Source organism: Zonotrichia albicollis, chromosome 1, assembly GCF_047830755.1.
Source record: "Zonotrichia albicollis isolate bZonAlb1 chromosome 1, bZonAlb1.hap1, whole genome shotgun sequence".
NCBI classification, from domain to species: domain Eukaryota; kingdom Metazoa; phylum Chordata; class Aves; order Passeriformes; family Passerellidae; genus Zonotrichia; species Zonotrichia albicollis.
Window position 1 is genome coordinate 44,472,711 of NC_133819.1, and position 13,581 is coordinate 44,486,291.

The 13,581-nt window shown below is 44.6% G+C and overlaps 1 protein-coding gene across 2 annotated transcripts; it reads right to left on the minus strand.

Moving 5' to 3' along the window:
• Window positions 1-801: 801 nt before the first annotated feature.
• LOC102063933 (CX3C chemokine receptor 1) lies at window positions 802-12,747 on the minus strand. Of its 2 annotated transcripts, XM_014273126.3 has the most exons (4): window positions 12,518-12,747; window positions 11,200-11,271; window positions 7,344-7,432; window positions 802-2,404 (listed from the first exon to the last, which is right to left on the minus strand). In XM_014273126.3, the coding sequence occupies exon 4, from the start codon at window positions 2,388-2,390 to the stop codon at window positions 1,329-1,331; it is 1,062 nt and encodes a 353-aa protein (XP_014128601.1). In that variant the 5' UTR covers window positions 2,391-2,404; window positions 7,344-7,432; window positions 11,200-11,271; window positions 12,518-12,747; the 3' UTR covers window positions 802-1,328. The 2 variants fall into 2 exon arrangements, with proteins under 2 accessions (XP_014128601.1, XP_074396034.1); XM_074539933.1 differs by lacking the exon at window positions 7,344-7,432.
• Between the last annotated feature and the right edge of the window lie 834 nt (window positions 12,748-13,581).

Here is a 13,581-nt window from a genome sequence, read left to right on the forward strand (position 1 = left end):
GTCATGGACTTGTTTTGTAAGACTGATCCTTGATTTTTCCTTGTAAGGTGATGTCAGCTTCATTATTGGCAACAGTTCCTTTTTCCACTCCCCTAACTCTAGTCCACAGTGGCAACAAATTCTCCTTTACTTTTGCAGCAGATGATGACAGGGATGCCCAGGTAAAGGACTCCATTCTCTGATGGACATTTTGCATCCCCAGTGCATTGTTACTGCAGGGGTAACATGGATATTTGGAGGCTGTGCAGTGCACATGGGAAATGTGTCCTCTGGGATGCATTAAGTCTGGGTACAACTGCAGTTTTCCCTGACGGAATCAGCTGTGGTGGGAGAGGCCCCAAATCCTGAGGAAGGTTATGGTAAGGAGAATGGGCAAGTGATTATTTTGTCCCCAGAGCCATTGTCTGTGTAGTCATGGCTGGTGTTTACAACATGTGGCAAGCAGGGCATGGGTGAGAGGCAGGGACTTTCTGTGCTCAGCTTGATTGTGCTGTATTTGGGCCAAGCACAGGGACATCCAAACCCACACTTCTAGCTCCCATTGTTCCAGAGGCTGCTGATGTCCACTGGTCAGAGCCCCTGGGGATGTGCTCTGTGAAGGGCTCCACTGAGCGCTGGCATTTGCCTGAGGCCAAGCCAAAATGGAAATCAGGACATGCATCCACTGGCACATCTCTAGTCCTAAAGGATGGATTAGAGATCCTTGCTCTGATTATTGCATGCTATAAACACAGAGTGAACAGGTGACACTGAACACATGTTCAGAAATAACGCCTCCTTTTTTTTAAAACAGTATGATTTTATTACAAATGAAAGCACAGTTAAAACATTTGTTGCAATCAATAACCACAAAATCATTTCCTTATGGATACATAGCATCAAAAATACACCCCTTTACTATCAAAAATATTCCCCTCTCCTAAAACTTAGTCACCATTCATTAAAGAGATTTCTCTTCCCTTATAAAAAATGGGTTTAGGTCTACGTACATCAGTATCACATGCAGATACACTGACACATGCACAAGTTCCAGTGAGGAAACTGTTCGAAAGGTTCCCTACTCTCTTCCTTTTCTAGGCACAGAGCGCTCCTTTTGTTTCTACTTACCCTCTTCCTTGCTCTTGATTCCATGTCCAATACTGACATATTGTATTGCTTTTGATTTTAAAATCTTTGCTGTTTTAGTACATTTAATGGTTAACTAGAGGCACGTCAGTAATTCAGGGCAGCCTTTAAGGCTCTTCATATGGAGCCTCAAATGGAACCTCTCAGTGGCTGCTATCCCTGCAGAAGACACGTGTTGATACTTTTCTCCTTCTCAGACCCTTTTAGACGAAGACAGAGCCATCCTGGTCACTGGTGTTCTGGGTTATGTTGCTGTTCACCACACTTTCTGCATAACTAAGTGAATGAGAGACCTGGTAGTGACTGCAGGGCCCACAGAAACACAGGAATGGACAGTACTTCAAGCAGACATGATAAAGGTATTTCCTGAATTTTTCCCCAGCAAATGCATAGATAAAAGGATTGAGACAACAGTGACTGAATGCAATGGTTTCAGCCAGGTGCATTGCATAGTGCAATGACTTAATTTGGTTGCAATCTGTGAATAAGTCATAGTGATTTAAAGTATCTAGAAAAATCAGTACATTGTAGGGGGACCAAAACAGAAAAAAAACCACCACCACAACCAATATCAGTTTTATGGCTCGGGCTTTTTTCTGATTTTTGCAGGACAGAAGAGTTTTGATGATCCCACAGTAGCAATAGAATATGATACAGACTGGGATGAGAAAGCCAATGGTGTTCAGCTCCATATTGCAGAACACTGGCCAGATGTTCTCCAGCTTCTCTGGGACGACAGCAATGCAGTAATTTTCTATGAGCTGGGAGAACACAAATTGTGGCACCGACACTAGCACCGCAATTGCCCACACTCCGCAGCTTACCAGAAGGCCATGCCTTACTGTCCTGGATCTCAGAGAGTAAGTTGCCCGGACAATGGCCAAGTACCTGTCGATGCTGATAGCAGTGATAAAGAACATTCCCCCAAAGAAACCAATGTAATACAGTGAGGAAACAGCTGTACATGCAACGGTCCCAAGGGTCCATCCACGGACCGTGTTGGACGCCCAGAATGGGAGGGAGATCACAAAGAGAAGGTCAGAGATGGCCAAGTTCAGGAGATAGATGTCAGTGATGCTTTTTTTATTGCCTTTCACAATGGCAAAAACCACCATTAGATTCCCTGTGAGGCCAAGAGCAAACACGATGATGTAAAATAGTGGCAGAAATATTTTCCCAAATTCTTGGATGTCAGTTTTATTGCAGAAGAAAGCATCTTCATCGTAAACGTATTCAGTTGTGGCTTGAGAGTATGCTTCTGTCATGCTGAATTTGCTGGCTAGAGGCAAAATGGAAAGAGTAAAGAAAATAACATTAGAGCAATCTTGTATGTGCCGTGGTAAATACTGAAAGACTGCACCAAGCATACTTGGGATTTTGTCACTATTTATTTTAGTGAGGGTTGTATTACTGTGGAGCTGGTGGTAGTTATGTTATGACAAAAGCCCAGACTCTGCTGTTGCATGTACTTCACTGAAAATTAAGTCTTTAGAATAAGAAAAAATAAATAAGATTTTCAAGGGCTGTCACATAAGCCCCTACTTATTGAAGTGCAGCAGGAGCTGAGCTGAGATCTGGTTGAGCTGTGCATATGATGCATGGCAGCACCATGATCAAGGCAGGTGCCGTTGGTCTGTGGGCAGTGCTTGGCAGGAAACGATAGTTCACAAGTAGAATGTTGAGCAGATTCAGTGTCTATAAACACCCCAACAGCCCCATCTTCCGCTCTCACCAACCCTGGGCTGGAAGGGTACAAGGCACCCAGTTTGGCCAGGCCTGAGCTGATGCTTGCTGATAAGGGTAACCCAAGTCTGCACTGGGACATTGCTGGCAGCAAGCCTGTCTTTGATGAGGCTTTTCTAAAAATCATCCTATGATCAAAAGAAGAGAAAATATATTGACCCTTTTCCTTGAGTAACAAAGCATCTCATGATTGCTCCTGCTCTGGCTGTGAGGCTGCAGCCAGGAATTCACCTTGGCTGAATCCAAAGAGACTGTGGGGTGCAGGTGTGTGTAACCTCTAGGCTCAGTGGTCTGCACACCCAAAAACAGAGCACCTGTCATTTCATCTGCTCTCCTTTAGAATGTGGTGTTCAAGTCCCTGCAAAGATTTCTGTTTGCAAGGAATCAAAAATCCTCTAGGAGTGCAGATGTTGCTGTATTTGGTCTGCTCCCTGGTTGGGTAAAGAGCTGGGAAGTATCCATTACTTGGTCTCACTGTAGGAGATGAAAGAACGTGAGTGTGATACACTGTCCAGAAGCCCAGGGAGGTGATTACATGGCCAAACCGGCCTGTTAAAGCTGAGACTGAAAGAAAAGGTCAGTGATAACCAAACTGCAACTAACAACTACCCCTTGGCCGCATCTTCTCACAGGAACCCCCCGCTGCCTGTACAGAAGGGACTCATCTCAGTAACCACAGGCTGCCTATGTTTACATCTCCTCTTAGTGGGAGATACAGCCAACTAAGAGCAGTGCATATGCATCCAATGCATAAGAGCAGTGCATCTGCATCCAATGCAGGTCAGGCCAAATCTGCTTCAAGACAAGACAGACTGCTTTCCAGACTGCTGACCACACTGATGAAACTTCTTTTCCTGGATATAAGGTGAGCATGGACACACTGCTCAGTAGTGGGTGCTGATGGTGTATAGCTACTCTGACTCCTGACACTTACAGCTAAGTGATTGGAATCCACATTTCAGCAACAGCAATAGTTTTTATAACTTCTGTTTCAAAAAAGCTATTCAAAATAGAACTTGAAATAAAGATGTCCTCAGGTGTGAGACAGTTTTCTATGACATGGTGGTAACAACAACAATCTTCCCCATGAGTAGCTACTGTGACCATACTGACATTTTCCCCTAATGCCTCATTGCCAGAGCATCGTTTGTGGTGTTGGCTGTGAAGTTCTGGCCTCTTATTTTGTAGCAATATCTTAAAGAGTGTATTTTTTGTCTAATGCAGGCTCTCAATTTTAAAACATTTTTAACCTGAATGTTCAAACCTGAATGTCTGCCTACAGACTCTAACATCTTTGTGGTTCACATACAGGAAAAGTGGGCTAGAAAAGGCTGTCTCAGCACTGGTAGCTCTGGGGCATGGGCACAGAATGGAGAGAGCTGTTTGCAGCAGGCAGGCACGCCCATGGGCAGAGTGGCTCTTGCAGTATCTATCCACTTGAACTGGGAGCCAAGTCTGCGTTCAGAGTCTGTCCAGCCCCTGCCTGTCAGCCCGGGAATAACAGTGGCTTCAATTCTTCAGCCTCTGGAGAGGAGGTATCTGGCACCAGCACAGGTAAAGGGATACAGGGATTACAGTGGCTTCAATTCTCCAGCCTCTGGAGAGGAGGCATCTGGCACCAGCACAGGAAAAGGGATACAAGCTGGAAAAGCTTAGGTGCTGGGGCAGAAGCTGACAGCAGTTGCAAACAAGATACTTACTTTCTACTGGTGACATAAATAAAGAGTTACCATCTCTTTATCTGCTCTGTTGAGTGATACAGATATGAGCAGGAGACATCACATATAATCTCAATAACCCATCATTTTCTGCTGTCCCATCCTGATTTCTTTCTTTCTGAGATTAAATGTATGCAGAAAAAGCAGCAGGGTACCAAATCTCCTGCGCTGAATATGTGTCACTGTCAGCCCTCCCAGCTTCTTTGCCACTGAGCTGTTCCTGCTCTGTGCACCCAGAGCCCACGCCTTTCTCTGTGGGCTCATGTGCTCCACAGCTGGTTCTGCACTCAAGCAGCAGTGGCTGAGGGCTGCACAAGGGACTGACTGGGGCAGGAGCACATGGCCCACGAGAAGGGTTTGGTCAGCCTCAACAAGAGGTGTCTCAAGAGGGATTTAGGGAGAAGGTGTAAAGGTGAAGCAGACAACTTTCCTCAGGGGAATAAATAGCAATAGCCATGGGAAATCATTACTTAATGTATTGAAAATAAATTTTTGCCATGATGGCAAACACCAGGATGGGGCTCCAGAGAGGTTGTGGGATCTAATCCCTGGAAGTACTTGAAACTCAGCTGGCCCTGCTCTGTGCATGGGTTTGGACGAGAGACCTCCAGAAGTCCTGTCCTATCCCTGTGACTCTGTGGGAATGCCAGACAGAGATCATGCTGTTTCTGCAAACTGCTCCAGCTTCTTCTCTGCCAAGTCAGCTCCTGTTTCAGACATGTCATTCCTGATATGACAACCAGAAGTCTCATCAGACAAAGAGGAAAAAACTGATCAAAGCCTGCTTGTATCTCCTTAACACCTTTGCTAATTATGCTGTCATCCAGAGAGGGCTGTTCGGTGGTGCTTGCCCTGACTGTCTTCACAGTGTGAAATCCCTGCTCTGGAGAGAGGAAATGCACATTGCTTTACTCTGCTCTCTAAGAACCTCGAGCTATGCTGGTTTTTAACATGCTTGCTCCCTTAATTGAGAAAGGAAGCTTATCTGAAGAGTTTCCATATGTGTCTGTAGAATTCATTGTGCTCTGTTGGACACAGGATATCACACAAATAAGGAAATGCAGCTCCACCAGGGACTAGCCCTCAGGTCTGGCAGAATTCTGCACAGACTTCTAAACCGGACATTGCCTGGAGAGAGAGTTGGGTGTGGGAATGGCAACCTTCCTCACTGGAGAACATTTACACAAATGTACAGGAGAAACTCCTGGCCTTAGTGAAGTAAACAGAAACATTGCTTGTGCTAGGATATTTCCTGAAGTGCCTTTTCAGTCAAGTAATCTCCTCTAACTTACTGATGAGGATCATTAATTTCTACAGTAACAAATTATTTCCTTTACCCTTGTTTGGGTGCTTGTGGGGTCTGTGGTACCTACAGCAATGGAAAGGTAAGACTGTGTACTGCATGTCCAGAGGCAAGCAAGGACTGCACTTACTAACATGACATTGATGTTTGAATCTGCAGGCAGTCTGTGGCTAATTCACTCTTTGTCTCCTGGATTTCATTTATCAGCAGTCACTCATATCCTTCCAGCACCACTCATGCTGCACAGGCAATGACACCAGCACTGTTTGAATATTTAGCTCCTCTGATACCACTTTGCTCAGTTTCAACTGATGATACTCAGTGGATGGGCTGCAAATTTCAAAGGGCTCCCAAAACCCAACCCATGCCAGACAGGGATAATGTGTTGAAATGATATTGCACCTTAAAGAGAGAAACTTAGATCTGACCATCCTCCATCCCTTCCTGTCACATATTCTCTGTCAGCCTCCCAAAGTCCCCTGCAGCACACGCTGCAGCTTTCTTACCATCAGCTTCAACACAATATTCTCTTTTATGCTTACAATAAATGTTCACCTTCAAAGTGAACTGAAGAGTGTAGAGGACACAGGAGGACTGCAAGGCTTTGAGGTTTCTCCATGACATATTTTCCCTTGCTGACTACAGGAAATAGTAGATTCACTTCTGCTTCTCATGGAACTGCTCAACCACTTTTCTCTCTCCGGATTTCCCCATCAATTTTACACCCCACTCTCACAAACACTTCTGCTCCTAATCATGTTTGTAGCTACCTCAAAGACCAAAGTCTGCAAGACCAGGACCCCTGGTTTCTCAACCCAACCACCATGTGCACCCCATGAAATACAGAGGGAAGTGAAATTGCGAGAGCTCTGCAAACTCCTCTATGGAACAGAAGTTGCATTTCAATCTTCAAGCCACACTGGCACCAGGCTGGGTGACATAAGAGCAAATACTGTTTGTATGTCTAGATATATCAGATATATCAGATTCTTTCCAGATGTCACCCCTGGCACTTTAGCCAAGTACCATATTACAGGCTTTACTGCCAAAAAGAGGGAGATCAACAAGCAGTTTGCCTCCCTGTCATGCTCATCCTACCACCAAATTAAAAGAAGTGAAAACAATGACCAAATCCAGACCTCTGCTAGAGGGTCACGCTTCAGATTTGCACAATATGCTAATAAAAGTATTTCAGCCCCACAAAGATTTTCACACCTTAGTCAGCATTTCTGAGTGATCCTTACATGTTTTTCTCATGCTAGGAAAAACATGTTTTCAATGCACCCTGAATAACCTGATGAATCAGCTGGCCCTGGAAAGCTGTAGGCTTTGTGAGAAACCCTGTGAAACCCTACAGGTGCACATGTATCCCTTTTACACCCTTAGATCTGAGCTGCCATGGCCCCACCCAAATATAAATGCTCTTGCTTTTTCGCATTTGTAACTACACCCACCTGCTTCTTACCAGCTGGTGATTCTCAGCAAGAACACAAGGATGACCTCAGGCACCTCCAAATTAAATGTTGAAGATATGGTGGCACTCCTCACACACAAAAGAAAAGAGATTAAAGTAAATAACCAGAACTGGGTGAGAACTAGGAGGAGATAGCACTCTGGGTAAAACTTAAACACCCTGGCAAGCAGCTACCACAGAAATTAGACTGCCACAGACACCTCTACCCATGGTTTAGATAATACAGCAGCCCAAACGTAGGTGTTAGGGTTAATACATGAACCAGAGATGGAGCCTGGTTGCTAGTCCTACACCCTGCTAGTTCCTGTAATGAACTTAGTTTATTTTTCAGGTCAGGGTGGTTCCATTCATAGGCAATGGCCTGTGGAGCTGGTTGGGATCATGTTAGATAGCCAAGGTCGAAAGCAAGCTCATCCCACCAAATGCAGTTACTTTAAATCTTAAATTTCAGTTTTTCATTCAGTCCTGAAGTGGGGAGATGTTTCCCTATTCCACCTCTACATGCAGACCTTTGAAAGTGGGAAGCAAGGTGAGAGGGCTGATCTAACCTAACCCTTAACTCAGGCAAAATGAATTTAAACTGTTAAGGGGCAGAGAGCAGCTAAGGCCAACCTGTGTGACTTTGTAGAAGAGGATTTTTAGTTTGGGCATTTGATGGGATTGCAAGGCTGAAAAAGGGAGCTGTGTGGGCGAATTGGAACTCTGACTTGCACTGCATGCTTATTTGGTAACACGTCTCCAGCCCAAAGAAAGACCAACAAAGCATTGCAATGGGATTTGGAGCAGTTAGATATCAGATCTCAAAAGACAGACATCCATGGAGGAAGCCTTGCTGAACTGGGAATATTGCTTGAAAAACGTCTGTGGAAATGACAAGTTGAAAGCCAAAAACTCTTTGGTGTTTTCATCATTGTTCTGAAAGCACACTGGCAATGAGAGCTGGCAGGGTTACAGGACTAGAGAGGTAGAAGGTAGAAGGGTTACAGGACCAGAGAGTGATTCAGACAATCTGAATAATCTGGGGCTTCCTGGATGATTCACATTGGCCCTAATGGAGCCAAATGTAACCAAAGTGACACGCTTGGGAGTTAAACAACACAGGCCATGTCTCAACTGTGGGGGCATATCTGAGAGGAAACTAGACTGCAAGAAAAGCTGATGCAACGCTCAGGTGTTAAAAGAGCTTCCATGAGGGAAGGAACAAAAGAGGGATGCAGAGCAGAGCTTGATACAGGGTCTGCAGGAACAATTTGGTAACATCTGATTTCACTTTTGCTTGTGTTAATAATCTTGCTAATTATTTGAGTGGGATTCCCTGCATCACTGTATCCTTTACAGTGATGCAGGGAAATTCAAACCAGAAACATGGAAGACAGGAATAAGATGAACATTTTTAATAGTGAAAGGCTAATGACTGGAACAGACTTCAGGTAGGAAAAGGACATTTTTTGCATGTCTGAGGGTCTTCACTTTGAGAAATGGATTTAGGCCAGACATAGTGGAGAAGCTCAGTAGGTGGGTGCTGGATTAAATCCTACAGCCCTTGACAGGCAGGGAGGCAGATCAGGTTGGGGCACAATTTTCTGAACAACCATTACTCTCTCCTGGTGATAAATGACTGTAAAAGCTAAACCCTTTGAGCTCTGCCCAGCACCAGCTAGCTCAAATCCGGGGGTGTGAGCCCTGGAAGGAAGAGGGTCCTGTGAAAGCCACGGAGCAGTTGCTGGTGTGGGGTTAGCAGTGAGGCTATCGTGATAGCTGTGGAAAGAAAGCAGCACAGTTTGGAGAGGTTATTATCAAATAACCACCCTGTTGAAACCTGTGTATTTTCCCACCTAACCAGTTATTTTTTCATTCCTCCCCAGCTTCTGAGTGAGTGTGGAGTAATGCCACATGCTTGCTGTCCCTCCAGCTCTTCCTTAATGACTTTAGGATGAGGAAATGTCTTTCTTTGGCTTTTCTTCTTTCTTCTATCATTTACTATCAGATCAACTGGACTATTTCTGTGGCCCATCAGAATTCTGCAAACCTAATAATTGCTTTTCAATTTGGTAATTAATTTAATTTATGGAGGCTTCCCCCAGTATTTTGAGGATGAGTTTTTTAAAAACAAGTAGCTCTCTGGGATGCTTTGTTATTGAATTTTCCAATTTAAGGTGAAGTTGAAGGTGCAGAAATATGATGCTGAGGCTTTCAAAGAATTAGGCCACTTAAAGTGTCAAAAGTAAATGACTCAGAAATAGAAGGCAATAAAATCACTGCTGATAAGAACATGACTGAATATTGTAAAAGTCTTGGATCCCCTTACAAAAGTATTTAGGTCAAAGATATTTTAAAAATGCCAGTTCCCTGATCCAGTTCTACAGGTTTTACACCAATACCACAAACTAAATTAGAAGCAGACACCACTAGCTGAAAATGAGAAGCATGTAAACCGACAAACTTAAACCATAGGTTTTTGGTGGAAAAATGTACTTGGAAAGATCAGACTTTGATCATGGATGGCAGGAGGAGATAATGCAGAGTCCAAAATCCTTAGGGTCTCTCTCACCTTTGCCTAGGGCATTACAGTTTTGGAAAGTGCTTTCTCAATGATGCTCCATGCATATCTGGAAGTAACAGCAAGTAATCAGAGCACAAGATTTATATTAGCCTATCACATCAAAATTAGGTGTATTCAGGATTTATAAAGAAAACCCAAAACCATGGACTTTCTGCTGGATATCTCTGCCAATGTCAAGGGCTACATCACCTGTCTTTCAGAGCAACAACAGAGGTATTATTTTGAACAAGATCTTGCCCTTGCTCCCTCAGTGCACTGGCCAGGCTGGTGGCCTCACTCAGGTTGTTTGTGCTGCCACTACAGCAAAGCAGGCACAGGGCACTGAACCCAGGTGTCCTGGGCACATCCTGCCCCCAGAAACATCCCCCCACTCGCTAATTATTTTGCCCCACCAGGCAGACTGGCAGTGAGCCAGTTGGAAGGGACGGCTTCACCACAGCAGCGCGTGGTTTACCGGGGCCAAGTTAAGTCGTGATAAACCCCTGGCAGCTCTCCCCTGTGGTTGCTGGTGTATTTATAGAGGGAGCCGAAGCTTTTAGTGGTTTCATCTCAGCTCTGGGGGGACAAAGCCCCTCTGAGGCTGCCAGGGTGGATATGCAGGAGCCTTGGTGCCTGCACACTCAATGGAGCAGAGAATAGTTTCATGTTTCAGGGCATGAGCAAGTCTCTTGAGCACGTGAAGCTGTTTCAGAAATGACTCCAAGCATTTAGGAAAGATGATGTGACAGTGCGACTCAGACTCCCGCGTCTCCCCTGCATGTTAAAATTGAGGTTCAAAAATCACTGAAATGGTTCTGAAATTTGCATCCATGTCTCTCAGGGTGGTCTTGATCCTATGACCAGAGGCAAGGGACCTCTGCAGAGCTTCTGCAGCCTGAGATGGTTTCCCAGCAGTGCCCTGCTGCCAGGGATCAGCCAGGGCATAGGAAATTCAGTAAATAGTGATATTGTTGTAGAGCAGTGCTTATTTTGGTCCTCACAGAGGCTGGGGAGCACTTTAACTCAGCTGCTGGGGAAGCAGTGGCAGAGCTGAGGGAGCAGCTGCCCTCCCAAGAGCTGCCCCCAGGAAACTGCGGGTTGGGGCTGTCATCTGACAATGGTGACTGGATGGTGACTGCCAGGATGAGGATTTTCTTGGAAAACTTATTTCACAGTAATTTCATCTAACCTGTAAGTTCCCCTAATTGCCTTTTCTGCTTGCACAGTTGCTCAGGCACTCTGTATCTATTTTTTCAAATGTACAGCTGACCTTTTTCCCAGTGTTTTCTCTTACCTGCTCTTCCTCAGTATTTCTTTTTCCCAGGCTTTCTCTTCTGAAGAAGCATTCAAATTTCTTTTGTATTTTCTGTTGAAGGGACAGCAAAAACAGGTGATTATTTGTAGCTATGAGCACTGTTTGTAATTGTTTATGGTTACTGTTGGTTCTGTCCTCTCACTGCCTTTATTGTGGCATCTATTTGCTTCCTGCCCCCACCCCTTTTTGTGCCAAATTTCAAATTGCCTCAGCATCCCTGAGAAATCGGAGAAAGCTCTTCAGCAGTTGGAGATCTTTTAAATCATCTTCTCCATCATTTCTGAGAGCAGAGCACATTAAACCTTCTTGATTATGTATGGCTGAGATTTATGTTCTGGAGCTGCCAGCTCCTTTCTGTGAATATCAAGTTTTCTATGGGACTGAGTCTCAATTTATTATGTGCTGTCTTTTGTCAAATTTTAGCCTTTTTTTCTCCCTTTTGGACTTTTTCTGTACTGCTGAAGCCCTTTTGATTCATTGCAGTTGCCTTCTTTTATCCTGTCATCCAGTTCCCTGCCTCTGGCTGCACACAGGGCTCGCCCCAGCAGACCAGATTTTGGAAACCACTGCTGTGGATCTGTGTTTATATCTCACAAGTACTCAGTGGGTTGCCACCACTGTGGCATTACTCAAATGTCTCACCCAAACCGGCATGGCAGACATCTTCATGTAACATCTTTCCTGTGGAAAGCTGAGTCACAGGAAAATCAAGTATGCCATACAGAAAGGTAAGGGCTTTAAAATGTTTTTAATTTCCATTGCTCTCTTGCTGGTCTGTCTGTATCAGGTGCTTTCTATTGACTCTACCAGATTTTCTCCTTTGGGCTGTCCTTCAGTATCAGTGAGGTTTTGGACGTTGGTTCACTGACTAAAACTAGAAGCAAGCAATGCTGGTGAGTTGTGCAATCTCTGCAGACATCAAAGAAAAAGCTTCTAATGAAGTAGAAGGCTGGTATCTTCTCGCTCTGTCCTTCTAGGTTAATGTTGCACACTAGTCATATATCAGCATTTACTAACCTTGAGGATTTCTACCCAGGGTGAATATTCCTCGTACCACAAGATGCCACAAATAATTAGTGACTGAGTAAAATTTATCTGTCCTGGTTCACTTCGTTAACAGAAGTGCTTCCCTTTTTACTTCCACAGTTTGTAAACAGTACCCACATCATCTTTACCCAAATTAAATATCATTTCGGTTCCAAGCACTAAGCAGTGAAGAATTTCCTTAAGTTCATGAGACACCATTTTGTCTTGTTTTGCTCTGTCAAATTATAGGGGAAATATAATTGTCTCTTACCTTAATTCATAGCTGCATTGAAAATCAATGTTTTCTTCCAGATGAGCCTGTTTGGATTTAAATGTATGTTTCCTCTTCTCTAATGCTCGTGCCTACATGAACGTGTTGGCTTCCTGGGCAGAGCTTTGGGGCTGAGCTGAGAAAGCACTGATGTGCTGTGCTGGGGTCCTGCTGGCTTCTTGTGAAATCACCAAGTAGGATGCAGCCACTCAGAGGGACAGAAGTGCTTACAGGGGACAGGATTTGCACAGAGACAGAAGTGGCCTGAGGTGCCACGGCGGCATGTGATAGCTGTCACTCCCTTAGTTTCCCCCATTCTATGCAGAATGAGACATTTTTCACTCAGACACAGAACAGTGTGTAGAAATACAGGTTTGGTACAATAGCAGGGTCCTTGAGCTGTGGGGATGCAGGATGCAGCACAGAGGAGCACAGGTATGGGATGGTAGAAGATGGGGCACAGGCTGGCACTGGCACTACACACCTCACTGATGGTCAGGTAAAAAAAATGCAGATCTGGAGATGGTAAAATGGTAGGTTGTCCATAGACCAGTGAAGAGAGAAGAAGGTACAGAAGCATGTTAAAAACATAGAAAAACGATCCAAAAGAGATCCAGGAAAAAAATAAGGAAAATCAGGGTGAACATTGCACTCATCCCAGGGAAGGACTGGAGGTACCCACTGCTCTCTCTAACCCCTCACTTCACAACCACCAGCCTTAGGACTCAAAGGAGCAGGGATAAGGGTGAGCATAATGCCAGGAAAATGGATAGAAACTATGTGTGTGCAAAAAATAGAAGCTGCAATAATGTTCTTGTTCTTCTGCAACCAGCCGATTTAAATTGGTAACAATTGGAGCCTTGAGAATGCCATTGCACTCACAATAAATTCTTGGCTCTACCTATGATACATTGTGCCCCTCCTTTGCCTGTAAACAAGGTTTTAAGCTTATTCTCTCTTTGCAACCCAGTGGAGTCAGAAGGTTTAAAATACTGGGATGTTCAAAAATCAAGGACCCTTCTTGGCCCCTGACCTGAGCATCCTGCTCAGGGTTGCACCATGAG

What these genes read in the sequence shown, in the direction of transcription:
- LOC102063933 (XM_074539933.1), bottom strand. Translation starts at nt 2,390, where the DNA reads ATGACAGAAGCATACTCTCAAGCCACAACTGAATACGTTTACGATGAA.